Genomic DNA, 19,107 nt, shown 5'->3' on the forward strand with positions numbered 1-19,107 from the left:
TGTCTGTAGCCTTTTTCCTCAATGTTTTACCATAGCAAAACGTGTGTGTGTAGCATCTACATCCTAGACTCAAATCCTAGTCTGAAGATGTTATGCAAGCACGACCACCTCTCACTTCACATTGGGTGTGATTTTTTGTTTTTGTCTCATTCCGAAGCCAATCATTTCAGGAGATTCTTTGTGTCTCCATAGGGAACAAAGGAGGTGCTTTGTGTCTCCATAGGGATCCACTGCTGGTCATTAAATTATTCTCTTATAGGAATGCGACAAAAACAAAAGAATATCCATGAAAGTCTCCATGAGTAAGTGCTCCATGAGTAATCAATAGATTTAACAGAATTAGTAAGAAGTAAGACCCCATTTTTTCTGCTTTTGTATTTGATGTTATGCCTTTTCTGCTTTTGAAATTGATGTTATTCTAGATAAAGTATACTATGTTCTATCCGTCTGTCTTTGAATGTTATATGAGAAAATGTGGTTCCTGTGGAAATAAGCCGTAGAGCTTTCTAGGATCTCCTTTTAGTTGACGTTGTACCAGTCAACTAACTGTACTTTTTTTTTCTATTGCAAACTTCTAATAAATTCTTCAATCAATCAATCAATGTCAAAATGAAGGATTCTTCTGGGTGCTTCTAACGTTTTTGAACTTGTGGGTCCCTGAAAAATATCAGTAGTAAAACACAGCCAAAATATAATCCCCCAAACATGATGCAGTACCCAGAGCTTACAATTGTATTTTTAGTATGATTATATGCATTGTTTTTATAGGTCGTTGCTGTTTATGGGCTGAATGTTGGAGCTATACACTTAAATGATATTGTAATTGGATTTGAGCAGGTATGCTTTTCAAAGAAGTTGGCCCTTGGTCAGATGACATTTTTTATGAAAGGTATAATGTACAGACCATAAAATTTGATTAAAGATATATTGCTTAATTATGTCCTGATTATCATTGCACCACTTTCTTTAAAGAGAACCACCTTGTTTGAGAATAGGCCTATACCACTAAGGCTCTTTATAATTGAACACAGTTGCAGGGCATTGCATTCGGATGAACCAGAAATAAATACATTTATCCGTCCAGGTTATCAGTGCCTTGGCCCTGACTGTCCTCTTTGGACATAAAAGAATTGTCTTCCTATATGCCTACCTATATGAGAATGTATAAATTCAGTTGTCAATCAGTGTGCAACACTGCCGTTAAATTAATTGCGATTTTAGTTAACACGACCAATCAATGTAGGCTACACTATAGGCTATTCCATGAAATATATAGGTCAAGTTAGCCTATACTAGGCTATTATGCTATGCTATTATGCTCAGTTTTCTCAGATTAAAGGCCCGCTTTATATGAACAGGACTCACAGGAGTCAACAGTCAAACATTCTTACCACAATTGGGCCAGGTTCAATCAGGGAATTGGGAAATATCATTTCTGACGGGAATAGATTTCGTTTGTTCAACCAATCCCCTCTACTAATTACCCAAATGGACAGGAGCTGTCAGGAGACAATAACTATTCCCTAATAGAATTTGCTCCCAAGTGCAATTTAATTTTCTCTGTGCTCTCTCCTTAGGGTTCCCCTTGCTTTTTTCCTCTCTCGCGCTCTCTCTCTCTCTCTCTCTCTCTCTCTCTCTTTCCTCTTTGGTTTGGAATGAAATGGGGAAGAACACATGGTGACACGGAGACACAGCCTATTGTTTTTGTCAAGACAAAACGGGAAATATTCCAGAGTGAACATCGCAACATGCTGATTCTCTGCAGAGGTTTATTTCATGCTAAACCGGCCCTCCTGATGAATGTCAGCGGCTGGGAGAGGAGAGGAGCCCTGCCGGGGAGGAGAGGAGCTGTCCAGATGCTGTGGTGCTGAAATGTAGGCTGTACAAATGCCACGTACATGCAATGATTAGGTAGGTTTGCAAGATGTCTCATCTCAGCACTCTTGCTTTGTTATAGGTCGGCATTTTGTTGTTGTTGTTGTTGTTGTTGTTGTTGTTGTTGTTGTTGTTGTTGTTTTTGATGATGATTTCAATGTCATTTTCGTCATTATGTTTCATATACAAAAGTGTGTTGCCTCACTCACTTTGTGTGCACGGCGCCTTTTCGGGTCAGGACAAGAAAGCAATGCATTTCAAAAAAGAGTAGTGCGTGATGCCGTGATCGGAATGAGAGTCAAAGTGATTTTGTTTGTTAGCATCATACAAACAAAATCTTTTTATGTTTTAACGTTATGGCTGTAAACAAAATGAATAGGCACGCTTTAATTGTGTTATTTAATGTGTGTATTTAGTGTGTATTTAGTGTGTGTGTGTGTGTGTGTGTGTGTGTGTGTGTGTGTGTGTGTGTGTGTGTGTGTGTGTGTGTGTGTGTGTGTGTGTGTGTGTGTGTGTGTGTGTGTGTGTGTGTGTATAGGTACATGCAAATAAGGTTGTATTAAATGGATGTAGGTTGTATTCAATGGATGTTGTTGTGCTTTGGTCAACACTGAAATCACCACCGCAGCACACACAACACAACATGGTGAAAGCGGGGTGTTGTATTTTTGAGACGCCTGGTCCTTGGTACAAGATGGATTTGTGAATCGCAGATGTCAATGAACTCATCCACTGAAATATTAGATCTAATTAGAGGTGGCTGGGTCAACAGCGGTGGCAAAGGAGTCGCCCTCTGCTTGAGTTATAGCTCGACCATTTCCTCGCCCTGCATTGAGTTTTTACAATGGCACCTTGAACGCAAAGGATCACCTCGCACACTGTCACGATTTGTAGCCATGCATCTGTCCTGACTCAGTTTCTATTCTCTAATTATTGCAATTTATTAGATTAAATGGTATTGAAGGTATTGAAATTGTAATCTACCTTATTTGACAATTGGTTGTTTTTGCTCCTCCTTCGCGTTATCCGTTTTGTTTTCTCATTGCATGGTTATTAAACAAACAATATAATGTGATTTATGTATTGTCTAAATATTAATCTTGCAACATTTCTTCACTTAAATCTGTATGGTGTGTATACCCAGGGTTATTTTTTAACTCTGAGAGTGTATGAATGTAGGTTACATTGTACACTCAGTCAGTTATGGGTAAATTAACTGTGCGTGTTTTTGTCTATAGGCCGATCTGTCTATTTGATATTATTTAAATATATAGCATATTTTAAATATTTGCATTTGCATTTGTTCTCTGTTATGACATAATTAAATCAGGGTATAATTGACTTGCGGGTGGTATTATGGAACTATTAATCATTCTTTGCTCACGTTTCTTTAACTTATTAAAACCAACCAAAGATGGTTGACAATGACAATGATATCGTTAGAATTAAAGGTACCAAAATGAACCGTCCCAATAACCAAAACCTGCCTGTTCTTTTTCTTTCCCATGCATGAACATCCGTCAATTATTCTAATTGTGTGACCCTTTGCTGACAGGCTAAGAGCATTTTTATCTGCATTGCATTTAAAAGCGGCTAAATTGTTCGGAAACCAACAATCGGAGTAATTGAATAATCTTGAGGGAAAAGTGTATAATGAAAATGAAAGTAAGACGATTATCATGCACCATGGCATTTGATGTATATGGTTGGGTGGTTGGGTGGGTGGATGGATGGATGGATGGATGGTTGGTTGGTTGGATGGTTGGGTGGGTGGGTGGAAGGAAGGATGGATGGATGGATGGATGGATGGATGGATGGATGGATGGATGGATGGATGGATGTTGGGGTAGAAGTGTGTGCATGGGGGGCACCTATGTTTGAGGAGGCGGGCGGGTTTGAGGCCGCATAGAATTCCTGTAATATCCTGCAGTCTCCTTTTTAATCAGCTTGATGTGGGTTTTCATTTTACTAAATTACATTTGAAACATTAAACACATAAGCATGCGGCTTATGGGATTGTAGATTCATATATATGGCCAGAGGCAGGTGAAACAATAGAATAGTCAGAATTTAAAAACATTGTAAATGATATCTCGGTCAATTCACCATATTATATAGTGAAAGTGAACATAGGCTATATAGCGTTATGGCCCTTACTGGACCTCATGACTTGACCAATGCCGCATTGGGGAAGTTCGTAGTTTACACATCGTTCTTTGTCAACTCAATTCTACAGGTCTATATGTTTTGATGCATAGCCTACAGTAGGCTATAGGCTATACTTGAAATGCCAGTCGGAATTTATCATCTCAAGACCCTTCCTCATCCAGCTCATGAATAGCCTACTTGTGTTTTGAATACAAATATCATATTGTTATAATTTGTATTGTTTGCATATTATTATTGGCAGGTCCATTGTTCTTATTTAGGAATATGCATTAATGTAATGACAATTATATTTCAGAACAGAACAAAATCACACGGTTTTAAAATATTTATTATTTATTTAAACAAAAGAAGGCACCCTTAACACTATACGACCACTTATTGTTTCATCCTGTAATGTAATCTGATTTAACCAAGCGGACTCTTGTGGGTCCATTTGGTTTCATTACTCAGATATAGGCCTATAGGCTTCATTTGATAGGCCTATACCAATTTTCTAGACTCAGATAAGAGTTGAATTAACATTAAAGAGTTAAATGGACACTGATGAATGATGATTAAGTGTGTAGTGTAGCCTATTTGGAAAGATGTGGGTCAGAGATGCTGCCAGGTAGCTTCTTGAGACGGCTCTGCGCTGTTTCTGAGTTCAACCTGAGACAGGAAGACTTAGACGGCCCTCATTGTTGATCCAAACAAACCTGCCGGGAGAAAGCCGTTTCTTTCCATGCTTGAAGTAAATTGGAAGCGAACATTGAGTTCATCTGGCTTGAACTACGAACCCTCCGGGGGGAATATCTTACTCGGGAGAGCAGTCTCAGACGATGGGACTGAAATGAACAGTGTCAGCGGCGACTGTGCCCAGACTCCTAATAGCAGCAGTCACTGTGCCGCCCTCAAAGATATGCATGCACGGGGCTTCGGCTTCCCCCTTTTTATAGGCTGAAAAATAAGCCCATATAAAACGACAAGGAAAGTCTGATCCTTCTAATTCTATATAGACTATTAGAAAAGGACCCCCAAAACAATCCTCGTGAGAAATAGCATAGCATTTATATGGATTGCGTTTCGAATATTTCCACCTGATGCTGACACACGTAGCCTATAGGCTATTCTCGATTTATCATCGAGGACTGACTCTCTTAGCCTTATTTGACAGCAAACGCGAGCCTGCACGAAAACTGAAATCTAGCAGTAATAGACTATCTCCTTCTTCACCTAGTCATAATAATATCATAGTCTATTCAGCAGACCCTTATCACTAGATTGCCTGAGGGCCTAATTTAGTGCATGGCTCCAGTATATTCTATTTATGCTCTTCCATATAAACAAGGTCCCGCCTCTCTGGAGACATCTCTACACCATCTTCTTTTTTTCTCATCTTTGAGCCTAATTTATGCTCCGTCGCGCGGTGGTGTCGCGCGCCAAGAAACGGCCGAGAATATAGCAGACCTATAAGCCCACGGTGTTTCGCGGACGCGACGCGTTGCGAGCTTGTAGGTCTGCTATTCTCGGCCAAGTAGAGGCTACTGTAGCCTACGCGTTTACTCGTTACGGTCCCGCATGGGCTCCTGCACGGGGCCCGTCCTCAGCTCCCATTGGCCCCCGGGAGGAGACTGCCGCGGTGACGTCACGGCCCGCCGCCCCTGCAGCGCTGAATGGACCAAGCAGCCTGTCTGTCTCATCCACTCCAAAAGAGCAGGGACGATATCCACGCACGGAACGGCACGGGAACGCCACGGACAGCATCCCTATAGGAATAGAGAGGGGGAAAAAACCCATAGCGGGACTTAACGGGACGGCAGGGAGAGGAGAGGAGAGGGGGACCCCCGAAACACCCTCTTGAAATTATTATTTTCTATTTTTTCATCGTCAGACTTTTTCTTGATTAAATAAAAGGACGTGATCTCGCGCCCACCTTGTTGCGGGTTGTATGTGTGTGTGTTGGGATCACCATGATGCAAAGTACGGCGGTTCTACCGACAGAGAGTCCTGTGAAGGGTTTACCAGAGATTCTTGGAGTGCCAATGCAACGTAAGGCTTATTCCGTTATTCTCTTTTCTCCCCATATATTGATTAGGCCTATAGTTGATGACGTGCTGCAGGGTTACTATGGTCGAGGAGAGAGAGAGAGAGAGAGAGAGAGCTGGGGTTTAATTAAAAGTCGGCCGAGGGGACTGACGCTAAAAGGACGAGGAGGAGAGGCTATCAAATCGCCGAGTTCCAAGAGAGGGCTAAGCTATCACATATGGCTGTAGGCCACTGATGTGATCAATGACATGATAGCCTATACTTACAATTATAATGGGTAAGAAAGCGTCATATGTTGGACGTTTTTAATTCAAAGTAGACCTTTAGCCCATATTTGCAATGATCGGGCTAATTTTTCTGTGCAGGCTCACTATAGTCTTCATTCTGCAAAAAAAGGGGGGATAGAACCGTGAATTCTGCAGACTTACAGTATATGCATGCTACTACTACAAGTTTGGTCATGTGCCCGTCCTCAGAACAGATTATGTTTAATTTGTTTGTTTTGCAATGTGATGATTGTTGTATTTTGACAGAAACTTTTCAGTTTGCTCTGCATCCATGCTTAGTTATCCCATGCCGGGCAGCCGTTAATTTGTAAACGAGCCTTCGTGGTCAAGAGATCAGACGCTAGTTGTCATCGCCCATCAGACAAATACCCCCTACTTTGATTGACGCTTATTACTGGGTCAAACGGATACCTAATCATTTTTTTGCGTCTTTTTCGGGAAGCCAAATTAGTCAATTGGAGCTTTTAAGCGCCATAAGCACCATGGTCATCGTTTCCCCCTTGATTTAATAGGATTCGAGAACGTTTTAGGTCCAGTTATCACAACCATTTCCTACTCAGCACCAAAGAGGAGAATTGCCTATACTTTTTGCATGATCTATTATTTGTCATCATGTGGTAATATCGACCGAGACCTTCATAATATGATCGTGCAATCAAGATGGAAGTGGAATTGGATTTTTTAAAAGAAGAAGAATTCTGACCAAATTATTGAAATTGAGAGCCTGTATAATACAGATGGGCCCAGTAAATAGTTTTAATCCCTAATATAGCCTTGCTAATGTGATATAAACCATGTTCCCCGCACTGACTTTGCAATAGGCTACATGAAATGTTTGGGGCCTAATTTTCCTGTACATTGCAAACATCACTCGTCGTCCTAATGAATGCTTCCCATGTTTTCAATTTGGCTTCGAAAAAAGAAAATACACTGACCAAACACACACACACACACACACACACACACACACACACACACACACACACACACACACACACACACACACACACACACACATATATATATATATATATATATATATATATATATATATATTAAAGTAAATAAAAGCCTGGGTTCCCGAGGCTAATTATAAAGTAACATAATTGGCGATTTATTATTATTATGTAATGTGAAGTTAGTTACAATCAGAATAGTTAGCTAGCTATTCATCCCTTATCAAGAATAGGAAAAAAATGTTGTTGGTTTATGTTCTTGAATTTTATAAATCGAGGCAGATTAAAAGATTGGTTCAGAAGATCCTGCCACTAAACCCCCTTGGTCCTAGTTTTCATCCTGGATTTAAAACCGGATTATTCTTGCAGGACTAAAAGTAAATAGGTCTAGGATACATCTAAAACTGTTTTATTATGACCAATATGCATATATATTCTCTCTTGAATACGTCGAACCTGTAGCTACATTATAGACCTATATTATAAAATGTTGTCTTCAGTTTAATAAAAAAAAACAGAGAGCATGCAGCTTTTTTCTGTTCAAACACACAAGTCAAAATCACGCGAGATGTTGTCTGCCCATTGAACTGTTCCTTTCTAAAAATCCTGCAAAAACCAATTGAGAGCTAAACACTTCAGCCTCATAATCTGTGAGAATGTGTCTGGGTGGCTCAGTGATGGAAGCGATGAGACTGCTGGCTTCCTGGCCGCTGGAAAGGTGCTGGACAGCACAGATCCGCCAAGATATGCAGGCCACTTGAGCCTCTCTGCAAGAGCTCCAAAAGGCTAGAGAGATTTACAAGCTGCGCGCGTGCGTGCGATCGTAGACGTGTATATGAGAGAGAGAGAGAGGGAGGGAGAGAGAGAAGAGAGAGAGAGGGAGGGAGAGAGAGAAGAGAGAGAGAGAGAGAGAGAGAGAGAGAGAGAGTGTGTGTGTGTGTGTGTGTGTGTGTGTGTGTGTGTGTGTGTGTGTGTGTGTGTGTGTGTGTGTGTGTGTGTGTGTGTGTGTGTGTGTGCGCGCGCGCGTGCGTGCGTGCGTGCGTTGCGTGCGTGCGTGGTCGTGTGTGTGTGTGAAGAGAGAATGTGGGACCTCGCTATTAGACCTCTAGCGTGGTGGGTGGACGTTGCCAAGATCCTCGTGCTGCTTTCCTTTCAGCACCACATCTCCGTTCACTATTAGCTCCCTCCCTCCACATTATTCCACTCAGGCTCGATCCTCTGATTTCACATAGCCTATATTTTATAGGCTACATTTTGAAAAGTCACAGTTACATTAGGCATTTACAACCCCCAACCACTCGGCTTATGCAGTCTTGCATTTATACCTGTAGAGTGGATGGTATACTTATTATTGGAGAGTGAAACAAACACAGGGTTATTAATGCAACCAGATAAACTGGTTTGAGACGTTCTGTGTTTCTTAAACTGTGTGATGTTCTGCGTTTGCTAACTGTATAATAGGCCTATTCCACATACAATTGTTTCTCTTTCTGCATACAAGCCATATGCCCGTTAAGACAGATGGCTATTCATTCATTCTCTCATAGAATTGTAAGAATACAGTGGCCTACAGTACACCACATTTAAATTTAAATAGGCCTACAGATGTTGTGTTTTTAACTGACCTGAGATTTAGACCACACGCGTGCACTGGGTTTAAAAGTGCATTTTCGTGAGCTTGTTGAGCTCTGACCTCTCTATGCATGATGAAAGAACTTCCTCTGAGTTTTAACGTGTCATATAGCCTCACAGCCTCACAGCCTATACTGACTTTAATGACCACTGTATCCTAAATATATTCTCTACACAAGAACTACTGGTGGTTGGCTTTTTTGATTGTAATGTCATTTTCAGGATCTAGCCTATAGTCCTGTTTCCTCGCCAGTGATTTTGATTATAGATTATTGTATAACATTGTCTTCGTTATGCATTCATATAACCACATAGGCCTAGTTGTCTATATGGGCTCTCTTTCATATGAGTAAAAATAATAATAATAAAAATAAAGGACATTTTAACACAACTAGGTAGAATTGGTTATGATTATTATTAGGCCTATATTATTATTATTGCAATACCGGAATTTTTATTTTGCAAATGAAGAAAACGGACCATGGAGTCTGTTATTGGCTGTAAATTGCACGAGCCATTTCAACAATTTTAACTGTTTAATATCTAAACATTCAACAAAATGTATAATTACAAGATACAATTACAAATAGCTTGTAATATTAAAGGCATTTTTTAGATTAATAAACGGACTCTGGATTATGTTATTGAAAGCCAATTAGGTACTGAGAAAATAATATCCCCGCATTTGAGGCAAAAGTAAAAGTAGCTATTTTATTCCGTTGGTCAGTAACATGTAGCCTAGCCTATACATTTTTGAAACGTTTAGACATTAGAGTAGACCATGTGTTCCCAAACTTTTCAGCTCGAAACCCGAAAGAGAGATTGCCCGAGACCCAAAGTGATAGTCGCTTAATTCGTGCTGTGTTGTGAGCTTGTAAAATGGCTATTTTCACTATTATTTATTTAAAAAGAATATATATATATATATATATATATATATATAATGGAATTATGGAAACACAATTTTCTTTGTTGAAAAATAAATACAAAATACTTTGAAATATGTATATTTATTTATTTTTTAATGAGTCGTGACCCATAAAAATCGTTCCGTGACCCACAAATGGGTCCCGAGCCACTGATTGGGAAACAGTGTTACAGAGTAGACTAATTCATTCATCTGTCACATGCACGTGAATGAGATGATGGTCTGATTGCCTGCTTCCCTGCAGTGCTGATCATGCAGGTGTTGCAGAAACTAGATATAATTTCGTGTTGGTAGTGACAGTGTTAGCCGGGTGTCTTTCTGTCTGTCTGTCTGTCTGTCTGTCTGTCTGTCTGTCTGTCTGTCTGTCTGTCTGTCTGTCTGTCTGTCTGTCTGTCTGTCTGACTGACTGACTGACTGATTGACTGGGACTGTGCCATCAATGTAGGTTACCATAAAGAAATAGAGAGAGGCGTATAGTCTAATCGATAAACAAAACAAAAACCCCTCTGAATCAATAGGCTTGTCAAAAATAGTGTGCTTATCGTAGCCTATTGCTACTGCTTGGAAAACGGTCCCATTTCATCACGTTTTTACTGCAAGTGACTGAATGTTGGAAGGACGAGCAGGCCTCAAACCCCTGCCCTGAGCAGTGCAGCCATGAGCTATTGAATGTGAATGATTTGGCTGCTACTGAGCTTATGAAACGGAGATGCTAATTTATTGTTTCTTTGTGCCTTTATAGCAGTGGTTCCCAAACTTTTTAGCCCGTGACCAAAGGAGAAATTACAAAGACATTCGCCCGGGACCCAAACTGGTGAAAATAGCCGATCTACAAGCTCTCAAGGCGTTGCTTCGTGATTAATTATGTATTAATTATTATTTTATTAATGGCATTTCTTAAATGTGTTTGTTTCTTTGTTTGAAAAGTTTAAATTCTCTCTTTTCCTTATTTTGTTCTATTTTTATTTTAAATTTATTTATGTTTTTGGCAGGAACATACATTTGTATTTTACTCGAGGGGTGGGTGACCCATAAAGAAATTATCCGTGACCCACAAATGTGTCCCGACTCACTGTTTGGGAAACAGTGCATTATATCTTGTAGGCCTATTATATACGCCATAGCAGGAAAAAGTATTGTGTATTGGGAATGAATCGTAACCGTCTCGTGTTTTTGCCAACAGAGATTCCTCAGTGTGCGGGCTGTAGTCAACACATCCTGGACAAGTTCATCCTCAAGGTGCTGGACAGACACTGGCACTCCAAGTGCCTCAAGTGCGCCGACTGTCAAACGCCGCTGGCAGACAAGTGTTTCTCGCGGGCGGGAAATGTTTATTGCAAAGAGGATTTCTTCAAGTGAGTATTATTGTGTATTTATGCATTGCATATACCGGCATACATTTAAATAATCTGAGACCTTTATTTTTGTTTATTTTGTCAAACTTACTGGTCAGTGTCCCAGTTCTTTTTGTATTTCCTTTTGGAAAGTCACGTTTACAATGTAAAGCCTACAAGGAGTCATAGCCTATTTTTAATACAACAATCCGGTTCCGATTCAACTAAGGCTTTTCGAAGTGGCTCTGCATGTGAATCATTACAAATTAGCTACACTGTAAGTATAGCCGAGCTGAAAATTCATAATAGTTTACATTGATTTTTGAAAATTCACAATACTCTTTATTTACCCATTATTCATTTTGACCAGACAGGACTAACTGTAGCAGGAGACCTATTTGCCAATTTATTTTATGATTTTGTTTATGCAATTAATAGCTCAGCAACATCCATTTACAAACAAAACTTATGACAGTTATTAAGTTGACTATTATGTACTGTTGACAGTGTTAATTCTAAATTTGATTTAGGATACAAAGACCCCCCCCCCCCCCCCCCCCCCCCCCATCCCATCCCCACCTCATTCCAAAGTTCAACTCCAGATCCATGCACTAAACAATTTAATTGACTACATCTTCCTTCTTTCTTTCTTTCTTTCTTTCTTTCTTTCTTTCTTTCTTTCTTTCTCTCTCTCTCATTCTTTCTTGTTTCTCTTCCTTTAAACAATTGAATTTCTGAGGCATTAAAAAGAAGACAATTAAGTTTGACTTTTATCCAAAACACGATCTGCACTGAGCTTTTTACTAAATCATGTTTGAGAGGTTTTAATGTCCAAAGCTTCAATGAGACCTAAAAAGCTCTGGGGTCTCAGAGTGAAGGCTAACTGTATTAGCTGGCCCTGGGGACAACGCAGGGGGGGGGGGGCATCTTAATGCTCAAACAAACTGCTATGGTGGGACTATAGCACTATGAGAGAGAGAGAGAGAGAGAGAGAGAGAGAGAGAGAGAGAGAGAGAGAGAGAGGCTGGAGACAGTGGTTGACCAGAGCTAGAGTGGTACACACACGCAAGCACGCACGCACGCACGCACGCACGCACACACGCACACACACACACACACACACACACACACACACACACACACACACACACACACACACACACACACACACACACACACACACACACACACACACACACACAGAGCACCATGGCCGGTTGTTTCCCAGCAGTCATGAGCAGACTTCACCTTGGTCTGCAGAAGGGAAGGTTTTATTTCTTTGGATGGTTGTGTGATTTAAAACCTCTCCTGAGTCAGGCCTTTATTGGTCCTCCTCAGAGTGTGTTTACTGAGCACTGCACCTCCTCCTCCTCCTCCTCCTCCTCCTCCTCCTCCTCCTCCTCCTCCTCTTCCTTCTGCTGTCTTCCTCCTCTACTCTTTCTCACCACCTCATTTGCAAACACAGCCACGCCACAAACATACACGCACACACGCGCACAGGTTCATACCCAACACCCATATTCATGTACGAACATGCACCCAAATAGTGCACACACACAAACACTCACAGAACACACACTCAAAGGTACACATCCATGTAGCACATGCCCAGATACCCCCCCCCCCCCCACACACACACACACACACACCACCACCACCACCACCACACAGCGCATTGATCCTATCCATCCATCAAGCGGAGGACAGGTCTATTGCTAACGGAAATGCATTCCAGTGCAGATTTTTTTCCCCCCCATACCACAGCTGGCACAACTATTAATAAAGACACTGTGCCATCATTCTCAGCTGGTGTGGAAAAGAGCAGGCATCATGCATGCAATTTTAATCACGTTTGGTCTCGCTATCTTCATCAGCCTGTGAAGTGATGCAGGAGCAGAAGGATGTCAGGTGATTTGTTTTTTGACAGTGCACGCAGTAAAATCCTCAGTGTTCATTTAACTTGTGAGTGACTCTGAGTCACACAGCCGTAAACATCCATTTGGTTCCATTAGTACGTATTAAATTAACACTCAGGAGTTTACTGTGTATGCTGATGATGGATTTGTTCTTTTACATCCTGAATATATAACCTATATTGACAAGTCTCCATCTCTGTATGTGTCTCTCTCTCCCTCTCTTCCCCCCATACTGTTTTTCCCTGCAGACGTTTTGGGACAAAATGTGCGTCGTGCCAACAGGGGATCCCTCCCACACAGGTGGTGCGGAAGGCGCAGGACTTTGTGTATCACCTGCACTGCTTCGCCTGCGTCATGTGCAGTCGACAGCTGGCCACCGGGGACGAGTTCTACCTCATGGAGGACGGGAGGCTCGTCTGCAAGGAGGACTACGAGACAGCCAAACAAAATGGTAGGCAGGCACCTGCACACATAGACATCACCTTTACCCGTCTGTAAAAAGTACCCTCCCCAGACCATGAATGCAGTTTTTACTATGGTGAAAGAAATGAAAATGCCCCTCTTTCCATGCCATACCTGAAGGCAGCATTCAAGAGAATTGCCTTGTCCAAACTCTCCTGAACTTGAATGCAGCGTCTTATGTTGAAAGAATTTCCCTCTCTCTGTGTAGAAATCCATGCCGTTACGCCACATCTCCAGTATTGACTTGATTATGCTTAGTTCAGTGTGGTATCAAGCGACGTGTTGTGAGCTTGGAGGTCTGCTATTTTCGATATTTTAACCAAAAGGCCCTTTTAGAAATTTCATACCCTGCCTCTCTAACATTCTCTGCACGTCCCTGATGTTAGGTCTTTCTCCCTGCAATGTGAAATCATTGAGTCCATTTAACTCTGAGAGTGTAAAGATCCATTTGGTTGGTTCCATTTTAAACACCCGCAACTGTTTTCTTGCAGCGTCTGTGCGGTCTTTGTCACTTTATCTCCTCTCTCTCTTATTCTCTCGTTCTCTCTGTCTCTCTGCGTATTCATGGAGATTTCCCTGCGTCTCTGATTGATTATGTAAAGTGAAGCAATGCTCTTTTATGGCAGCGCCCCAGTAACTCCACTACTCTGGCACCCTGGGCTGGACAGATTTATGTCCTCTGCTGTAGGAGTGGGACAGTTGCACGAGGACAATAACACAGCTCCACACATGACCATTCACTTCATTTAACACACATCTATGCTACACAAGGGCAAGGGCTTCACCTGTCCTCACACGCAAAGGATTGTTTTATAAGCCACAATGCTTTTAAACGTTAAAAGTCAAATAAATAAATAATAATAATAAAAGATCTGAGAGAAAATATTGTCTGGCTGAGGTTTTAGCGTAAATGTCGAGATGTGTCATGCTTTTAAAATTATGGAAGTTCTTGCAACCGCATTTGGGCCTGGTACCTGCTACATAACATCCCTCCACTGTCCACTTTCTGAGCTTATTTTTACTATTTCGAAATACATTACACATACCATACTAATCAAAAGATATGTACAAAATATATCATACTTACTATATTGTATCTTCAGAATACAATATACTACATTATGACTTCAAAAATCATCATAAACTGTCATAAATACAGTATGTCCACAAATTATGTCATACACTATACTATGTCTTGAGAAATCATACATACATACTATGACTTCAAAAATACATACATCATACATATACCAGGACTTCAATCACATCATACTATATGGTAATTGCAACGTCCCCAGTTATATTCTGTCTTTCCTCTCTCTGTGTTTCCTGAGTAGGCAGTAGTAAGTCTACCCTGTATCTGAATAAAATAATCTAAGAAAAAATACCACATGCTATACTATCTTGTAAAAGAAGTATGCTGTAAAAAGAAATCACCATACTATAAAAAATATGCAGCAAAATGTAGTTAGATGTGTTATTGATGAATTGTCTGACAATGACATCATGCAAAATGTAAAAATAAGTAAATAACACTTAGTATTTCTTCAGATGATTCAGAGGCTGGGGCCAAGAGACCAAGAACCACTATCACAGCCAAACAGCTGGAGACCCTCAAAAGTGCATACAAGAATTCCCCAAAGCCAGCACGCCATGTCAGAGAGCAGCTATCGTCTGAGACCGGGCTGGACATGAGAGTTGTGCAGGTATGTTCCTTATTATCACATACGGTACCAGGTTTTTACTGGTTCAGATGGATAGAAACAGTGGTACTGAACTGGTTCCAACGCTTCTTCTCCTCCTGTCTGTCAGGTTTGGTTCCAGAACCGGCGGGCAAAGGAAAAGCGCCTGAAGAAGGATGCTGGTCGGCATCGCTGGGGTCAGTTCTATAAGAGTGTCAAACGTAACCGGGGAGGAACCAAGGTAGAAAAGGAAAGCTCAGCCGATGACGCAGGACTCAGTGACAGTGAACTCAGCTTCAGAGGTTTGTATTATATTGGAGACATAATATAATGAAAGTGATAATTTAATGCTGAAGAATAGACATTTACAGGTACATTCTTACCTTTCAGAGTTAAACTGACACTCCAGATTCTACTCTGTAGTGTAGATAATGCCCTTTACTATGTGCTGTAAACTAATTGATGCATTCTTTATTGAAATTTCCCTAAGGGGTTTTAATGCCTGTGGGTACTATACTGTATATGGGAGACAAACTATTTGCATTGACATGGCATTTCGTGGCATCTCTTGTCGAACTGTAATTTACATTGCTTGGATGCTGTACACATGCAAATCCAAAAATCTGTCTCTCAGTCCCCATTCCCCTCACATCGCTGTATATTCGCTGACTCCACCTCCGCCTTCTATTTGTCACTATGACAGCGCTTATTGGAAAAGAGAGGGCCCGCAGTCGTACAAATGTCATTTTAGACATCCCTATGTTTTTTTTTCTTTATTTTTTTATAGTTATTTAATGTTTGCAAACCCCCATTTTGGGTAGTCATAAAAGTCCCCCAGCCACTTTTAAAAAGGAGGCCATGTTTCTTTTACGAGAAATGAAAACACGGTGGCAGAAACTCTATAAAGCAGGTGAAGCTTTTAGTCAATTAGAGAGAAAGTGCTCTGGGAGGAAGGGGGGCGGGGGGGGGGGGGGGGGGGGGGGGTTGTTATTGAAACTGCTCAGAGGAGGGGATGAGACTGAGACAAATACTTTGTAATTGTACACATACAATTAGGCTTCCTTTGTTCAGGCTGAAGGCAAATCATGACCTCTCTCCCATTATTTTTTTTACAAAGAAAAACTAAATCACTTGTGAAGTAGGCTTCACTCGGTTAAATTCGGCATAATATTGCCCCTGTAAATACCATTCATAGAAGCACTTAATGTATGCGTATGGAACTATAAAAATCGAATACATTGTATTTAAACAATGTCGTGTTCTCGTTGTTGACGGCACCAGTGATGTGTCCATGCCATAATACCCAGCAGCTACAGTATATAATGCCATCTCTCCTCCCCCGCCACAGAGGACCAGATCCTGTCAGACCTGGGCCATACCAACGGGCTGTACGGGAGCGTTGGCGACGTGGCGAACGGCGGCGTGCTGAACGGCGGCTTCTCTCTCGACGCAGCAGGACAACCCTACCATGACATCCGAGCAGGAAGTCCCTACGGTCTCCCGCAGTCGCCCTCCTCCATCACCTCCTTGCCCGGTCACACCCCTCTCCTCAACAACCTGGGCTTCAACATGGACAGTCTAGTGGCCCAGGGAGGTGCGGGAGGGGTAGGGCAGGCTCTGAGGGCCATGGCCGGGGGCCCCACCTCAGACCTCTCGACGGGCAGCAGTACGGGATACCCTGACTTCCCCACCAGCCCTGCCTCCTGGCTGGACGAGATGGACCATTCCCAGTTCTGAGACACAATGGACTCAACCATTGGCAGGGACACTTGTGGGGGGAGTGCCAGTGGCAAGGACAGAGAACAGACTCAACACAGCTTTTTACATTTCTATCACCCTCCGAGACTCTGCTACGGTTTGTTTATGTGATGTCGTTTTGAGGACACGAGGTGTAGAGAAGAGGTATTCCTCTCAGCTCCTCAGCAGTCATAACAGTGGGTGTGGAGCTGTGAAAATAGCTACTACTCACAGAAGAAGAGCAGCTCCCCGCTCGATAAAACGACTGGATGAAACGCTACTGAATGTTCAAACTTTAACACTGTATCATAGGATTTTTGTTATCGGTTGACTTTGTGTTCTTTCACTCTGAAAATAAATTGGATATGAGGTCTTCCATCATATTATGAATGGTGGATTATGCTCACAGGACAGATATCGTCACATCCCTCCCAAAATGAGCCACGCCATTCCTATCAGCCTCGACGTTAAACCCTTGACAGAGGAGGCTGCTGCATGCTCCTGATTCAGAATGAGTAGGATCTCTGTCCGGCCATAATAAAGCCTTTACATTGGCAACGCACTTTACTCTTTCTCTTCTTTTTCTGCGGGTAAGGACAGGAATACAGAGAGAAAGAGAGGAAGAGAGATGTATGCACAAGGCAAAAAAACAGTGTTTCATTGGTAGAGAAATTTATATAAGAGCAGTGGCACAAGTGTGACTTTTGAACCATGCTAACGTTTTTTAAATGTGTTGCTGGAGCTTACATTACTAAGTTATTAGAACGTGCGGTAGATGGCCATGGGGTCTGTCTGTTCGTTTGTCTACCCATCTGTTTGTAGAAGCTGTTCAGCTGGAGGGGAAAACCATACTGCATAGCTGGTCTCTCTTCTGTATTCACAGGTGCTTGACTTGTTCTTGTTCACGTAATGGGGTCTGCTCCAGACTCGTGGGTTGACTTCTGTCAGTATTCATGTTAATTCCAACCTTGCCAAGATTCAAACTTTCTATTGTAACACATTCATGATGTGGAGAAATGCAAAGGCAACATGGTCATACAGATCATTACAATAATTAATGTCTTCTGTTGAATGCACCGTTATCTGCAAGGCGATATCCATTTATAATGCTTGGAAATTGCCGAAGGGTTTCATTACGAATAATTGTGATAAAAAGTAAACCGTTACACAATTGCAAAACATGCATCTTAAAGTTAAAAAAAACACACCCCTCTTAGTGTTATGAAGGTGGTGGAAATCTTCCCTTTATACTGACAGGTCATTCTTAGCTCAAGCTTCTCTTCTTGCTGAAATGCACCAGCTGTGGCATCGGCTTGTCCTCCCTTCGCCTGCCCCCTACATCAGAGGGATTAGCAGATTTACAGTAGCTCAGAGCCACACTACAGCGGTTGACACGGTGGCTAGCATGGTTATTGACACGGCTGATGTGCTGGCGTATGTCTTCTGGTACACATGACACTTCATCTTAGTGGACCTCCTGTTGAGTGAAAGGTTTATCATAATCTAGGGCCAACAGTTCAAATTCTTTATAAATGCAATCTCCAGGTGAGATATGAGAAGAATGGCTTGCTTGATTTAATTAGGCCTGTTCAATTGTGTCAACTCAGTGGATAATGCAAGGGTGACATAAGAAAAGGAAACCATTACAGAAAATACACAAGATCTTCATCTTACCCAGAGTGATGCCATCCTGGTTTTGTCTGAGAAATAGTGACAACAAAGCTCTTCCTATTTAAAAAAAAGTATTCAAATACAAGCCATATTATTATTTTGTTTTTGTTTTTTTTACTATATTTATTGATTTTTGTTCAACATTTATTGCCAAATCCTGATGTACCAGCTGAAAAGAGCATCCAACTCGCCAGCCAGCAAGCAAATCAACAAAAAAAGAGACTACACTCAGAATATGATATACAAACACATCACACATCACATTTTTGTTAGTCTCTATTGCCTCAGAATTTTGCGTCTTAATTGTTGTAAAATTTGTACAGTTTGAAAACGTGTTGATTGTCTTGTTTCATGAGCGCTATTTATTATTATTATTATTGCCATGTGTCTTTGAAAAAGATGTAAAAGAGAGCACTGAATTTATCCATTTATG

The 19,107-nt window shown here is 41.4% G+C and overlaps 1 protein-coding gene across 1 annotated transcript; it reads left to right on the plus strand.

Moving 5' to 3' along the window:
• Positions 1 to 5,993: 5,993 nt before the first annotated feature.
• lhx4 (LIM homeobox 4) lies at positions 5,994 to 17,003 on the plus strand (the record flags this gene model as incomplete). Its single annotated transcript, XM_080722890.1, has 6 exons — positions 5,994 to 6,072; positions 11,056 to 11,227; positions 13,371 to 13,573; positions 15,136 to 15,290; positions 15,397 to 15,568; positions 16,615 to 17,003. The coding sequence occupies 6 exons, from the start codon at positions 5,994 to 5,996 to the stop codon at positions 17,001 to 17,003; spliced, it is 1,170 nt and encodes a 389-aa protein (XP_080579016.1).
• Between the last annotated feature and the right edge of the window lie 2,104 nt (positions 17,004 to 19,107).

This window comes from Nannobrachium achirus (genome assembly GCF_963921795.1).
Source record: "Nannobrachium achirus genome assembly, chromosome: 1".
NCBI lineage: Eukaryota > Metazoa > Chordata > Actinopteri > Myctophiformes > Myctophidae > Nannobrachium > Nannobrachium achirus.